The sequence below is a fragment of the Papaver somniferum genome, chromosome 11 (genome assembly GCF_003573695.1).
Source record: "Papaver somniferum cultivar HN1 chromosome 11, ASM357369v1, whole genome shotgun sequence".
Lineage (NCBI taxonomy): Eukaryota > Viridiplantae > Streptophyta > Magnoliopsida > Ranunculales > Papaveraceae > Papaver > Papaver somniferum.
Genome location: NC_039368.1, coordinates 114,457,313 through 114,462,350, shown reverse-complemented (window position 1 = coordinate 114,462,350; position 5,038 = coordinate 114,457,313). Strand labels below are relative to the sequence as shown.

The 5,038-nt window shown below is 35.2% G+C and overlaps 1 protein-coding gene across 1 annotated transcript; it reads left to right on the top strand.

The window, feature by feature from the left end:
* Nucleotides 1-3,833: 3,833 nt before the first annotated feature.
* On the top strand, nt 3,834-4,666 carry LOC113321270. The gene is made up of 2 exons (XM_026569170.1): nt 3,834-4,260; nt 4,551-4,666. Exons 1-2 carry the CDS (start codon nt 3,867-3,869, stop codon nt 4,583-4,585), a joined length of 429 nt encoding a protein of 142 aa, XP_026424955.1. The 5' UTR covers nt 3,834-3,866; the 3' UTR covers nt 4,586-4,666.
* The last annotated feature ends 372 nt before the right edge of the window (nt 4,667-5,038 follow it).

Below are 5,038 nucleotides of genomic sequence, written 5' to 3'. Positions count from 1 at the left end.
AGATTTAACACCGTAAACGTGCAAGCCTGAATTCTTAAAATTACAGGTTGGTGTAGTCGTGATGCGTTATTAAGAGAAATTAATCGTATTAAAAAGGATTTGAGGGTTTTATTTTTACTCAAACCATACGATTGATTCAATAATATTCTTTTCTCCCTGAACAATGCATTTGGAGTGGTAGTCTTTGAATGACTCATATTGCATTCGGAGAATATGTTCTAATTTCTAATCCTTGTAGGATTCAAATTATATCCAGGCAGTCACCTGACTCGATTATATCTGGTTTAACAATCCTTTGTGTTTTTAGAAATTTGGTACGAAACCAAAAATCCGGATTAGTTGATGCTATCAACTTTATAGGTCTCTTGAAGAGTATATAAAAACATTAAAATCCACCCTTTAGCAGCAGAAGTTCTATTTCATTTTTATTTTCTTAAATATGCAGTTAGAATCATGCTAGCTTAAACTCGTCTTTGAAATAGACTAGAGTTATTATTTTGATGCTTTTCTTTTGTAAAACTCATATAGTTGAGTAATTATCCATATTTACGTCAAAATTTGTACCTTTTTCCCTTCGTTTTTAGGTTTATCCCATGTGGTTTTCCTGAAAAGGTTTTAGCGAGGCAACATCAGACGTTAAATTTTTTATGTAAAATGTTGATATTGTGCTCTTTTCCTTCGTCCATATATTTTTTTTTCTCGTTGGGTTTTTAATGTCAAGGTTTTTAGTGAGACAATTTAATTCAACATGGTGGTCATCCAAAGGGGAGTTGTATCATTTTTGGTTATTTGGTGGATTCCCACCATTAACAAGGTCAATCTCTTAGACCAAATCAACATAACCATCTCCTAGAAATTTGGATATCCTTCTAAACAACATTAGGTTCAATCACAAATACGGTTTTTATTCACATATTGTAATGTATACATATCTTGGGACTTCGTTGAAGAAACTACATCAACTACTTCTGCAAATCATATCCGAGAAGCTAGTAATTCAAGACACGGGTCCTCAATGCATTTAAAGAAGCATGAAAACTCGAGAACGCTACTATTAGAAGACTGGCACAAAAGACAACTTCATCAACTACCAATTTATTCATGAAGAAGCAAACCTTCTTTTGCATTCATGACATTTGTTCATCGAAATTTGGAAGTCTTATCTCAAAGATTTGCAAGCCAAGCTTTAACTGAAGTACTTCTTAGGGGGAGGATCATACTAAGAGGTATTTTATTGGACTTATCGCGTTGTACTCTTTTTCCTTCATCAAGGTTTTTTCCACTGGGTTTTCCTTGTCAAGGTTTTAACGAGGCAACATATGCTTGTCCACATCACTTTTGTACTCTTTTTCCTTCGCATAGGTTTTTCCCACCGGGTTTTTCTAGCAAGGTTTTAACGAGACAATCTTAGTAGCGTGGTGTCATCCAAGGGGGAGTTTTATGGAATAACATATTTGTGGATTTACACCACACTTACACCATCACCCTTTCACCTCCTCTCTTCCCTCTTTACTTTGTAACCACCACCACTACCACCACCATTAGTAGTAATAGGTAGTAAATGGGTGCATGCCTTAATGTCATTGTAAATGCTCATGTAAATGCTTATATTCTTTTCCCTATAAATAGAGAGGATTTCTATTTGTAATCTTACACACACATAATAAGAAATCATTCTTCTTTCTGTTTCTTTTCTTTCTTCTTTCACAACACATATCACAATAATAATGAATACCAAGAATTCATTTTAACCAAGACACTAAAGACCTTTTGGTTGAAAACTTAACTAAAAGTTAACGTACAAATAGTATATTAAGGGGGCGAAAAATGAACTAAAACTTAACAAAGAGTATTATATAAACAAATTCTCGCCGCACCAGCACATTCCTGCAATATTGTTGAAGGATCCATGACCATTTCCTAACTTGCTGGTGGCACTATCATAAGAGGAGAACCAAGATATATCATCAAACAAAAGAATGGCGAGGTTGTATGAGAAACCATCCATACTAGTGGTGGCATCGTCCCTTTGATAAACCAAATGCATACTGTGCCATAAAAATGTTTTTTAATGTATAAATTACGGTTGCGTCATTTTTCTAATATGTGTTTCAAATTATCCCTAATATAGTTGAACCATATACATGAAGCGCCATAGTCATAGACCATAAATTGTGGTGTAAAATGCTTGAATTTATTGTCCAAAGACGGCAATCATCTTTTCAAACATTTTGATGGGAAACCATAAAATACAAGCAGTGGACTTGTTTTTGTAAAGATCCATTCTTTTAAATAACTAAAGCAGAAACATGACTGAAAAATAGCACCAATTTACCACTCTCTCGTCTCTCTTTCCTTCTCCATTTAAGAATCAATATGTGAAATTATTAACAGTCAACAGATGTATAATTATGTGCATATTAATCATCAACATGTATACCATCTGTTACATCCCATTTTTAACAACAAAACAAATATGATGCTAACACGAAATCATTTTCCGTTCCAGTAAATGCCATCTTAAATGTGTTACTTCTTAAAGCATTCCCAACACTGGAAGCACTTACTGGTTAAATAAAATAATCTGTTTCTAAATATTCATTCGTTATAAAGTCATCAACAAATCCATAGGAAAGAATCATCAGTTTTAAGAAGGAAATTATTTGAAAAACGACAATGGTTTTACTGGCAACATAGAACTATACATTTCTATAGACAGACTTTGTACCTTCTTGTCGACAAAACCAACTTTTCCCAGCTGTGATGAATATTGTAGTCATTCCATTTCCACTTATCTCTGTCAAGCTTCTAGCAATTGCCTGATATGCAAGAGACAATCAAAAGATAGTCAATAAGGCGAAAGTATAAATTACAATCAATAATATAGTGCCTAATTCTATAAAAATGTGTAACAAATAATACTGGAGCCCTAAAACAATAATTTTTAGAAAAAGACTTCACAGAAGGCCGAACGCCATTGCGAGAGAAAAGGTAATAACAACAACCAAAACTATGGGAGTGTTATAAGTTGAATTAATCCAGTTTGGGTTTTCAGACTAAAGCCTGACCTGACTAAAAATATTTCCCAAATATTTTAATATTGAGAATGTGTCTGAGACTAATTAGGAAGGTCTCAGATGTACACGTCTCTTAGAACATAAACTAGGAAAGTCTGAGACTGATATGGAATGTGTTTATACTAGGAAAGTCTAGGAAAGACTTATTCTAGGAAACCGAGACTGATATGGAATGTATTTCTATTAGGACTATATTATGTGGTCGCACATATATATATCCTTGTAATCAGTTTTGAAGAGACATGAAATAATATACACAAAATTCTTAACATGAAATAATATACACATTCTCAGTTGGAAGAATGGATAACAGTGCAATCAATGCTGGTCTCATGGATCAGTAACACGCTGGAGTTATCAGTGAGATCAACTCTGGGAGATTATGAGGATGCAAGTCTATTATGGGCACACTTGAAGAGAAGATTTTGCGTTGTTAGTGGAACAAGAATATGCCAACTAAAAGCATCTTTAAGTGACTGCAAACATAAGAAAACGGAGGAAGTTGCTATATATTTTGGAAGATTGAACAAAATATGGGATGAGATGGTGACTTATATGAAGATACCCCAATGCAAGTGTGGAAAGTGCACCTGTAATATTGCATCTCAGGTAAGTTTGTTGAGGGAAGAAGATTTATTGCATTATTTTCTGATTGGGTTAGATTCTGTATACAGCTCTTTGCGTGAACAATTGCTTGCAAGAGAACCATTGCCGTCTGTGGATGTTGCATATCAAAAAATTGTGAACTCGGAACGCCTGAAAATTGGAGATGGAGTTGTGACTACAGAGATGCAAGAGAATGTTATGGCTTTTAAGGTGCAATCTGATCAACGCCTACTTAATAGTGCTTATGATCCCAACAAGTACTGCAAAACTTGCAGCAGACAAGGACACTCTGATGATGGCTGTTTTAAGATTATTGGATATCCAGAATGGTGGGGAGACAGACCAAAGAATGGAAGAGGAGGAAGAACTGGAGGAAGAGGACGTACTGGAAGAGGAGGTAGAGGACAAGGAGGAAATCCTGTTCGTGCTCATAACCTGCATATTTCGGCAGCAAAGGAGAGTGCTGGTGCTGGTACGTCATCAGCTGATGGAACGGGTCTAGTAGGAGTTACAGCAGCACAAGTTCAAGAGGTGATGGAGTTTTTAAACTCAAGAAAGTCTGGTTCTCATCTACAAGGTAAAAAGAATAAAACATCCTGGATTGTTGACACAGGTGCAACAAATCATGTTACGTATGAACTTATTAACATGAGGAGTGTACGAGATATTAGGGCATGTTCAGTTGGATTGCCTAATGGAAAATATGCATACTCTGAGAAAATTGGAACCGTGATTCTCCCTGGTGGATTGAAACTTGAAAACGTGCTTTATGTACCACAGATAACCTGTAACCTAATTTCAGTCACACAACTTATTGATGAGATGAGTTATATTATTCAATGTACTAACAAATTATGTCTTATACAGGACCGGTCTACGAGGAGGATGATTGGAGTGGCTGAGAGACAAGGTGGACTATATATTTTCTGTGGTGTGCCGCATGTTGAAGTTATGGTTGTGCATGAAGATTCATATGAGTTGTGGCATCAGCGTATGGGACATCCTTCAGAAAAAGTTTTGCAGAAATTGCAAGGTGTGAGTAGATTAATTAAGAAGAATAATGATGCTTGTGATATTTGTCCCCGGGCAAAGCATCGTAGAAGCAATTTTGCTAGTAGTTTGAGTAAATCGAATTGTATTTTTGATTTAGTTCATATAGATTTATGGGGTCCTTATAAGATCCATTCATCATGTGGAGCACAATATTTTCTAACAATAGTTGATGATTTTTCAAGAGGTGTTTGGATTTATTTATTTCGGAATAAAACAGAAGTTGAATCAATATTTCGTGAATTTGTTGCTCTTGTGAAGCGTCAATTTAACAAGGATATTAAAATTGTTAGAAGTGATAATGG

Excerpts from the sequence above, each read along its gene's own strand:
- LOC113321270 (XM_026569170.1), top strand. The coding sequence starts at position 3,867 with ATGCAAGAGAATGTTATGGCTTTTAAGGTGCAATCTGATCAACGCCTA. Across the intron at positions 4,261-4,550 it reads GTCTGGTTCTCATCTACAAG|GACCGGTCTACGAGGAGGAT; the intron begins GTAAAAAGAATA and ends TGTCTTATACAG.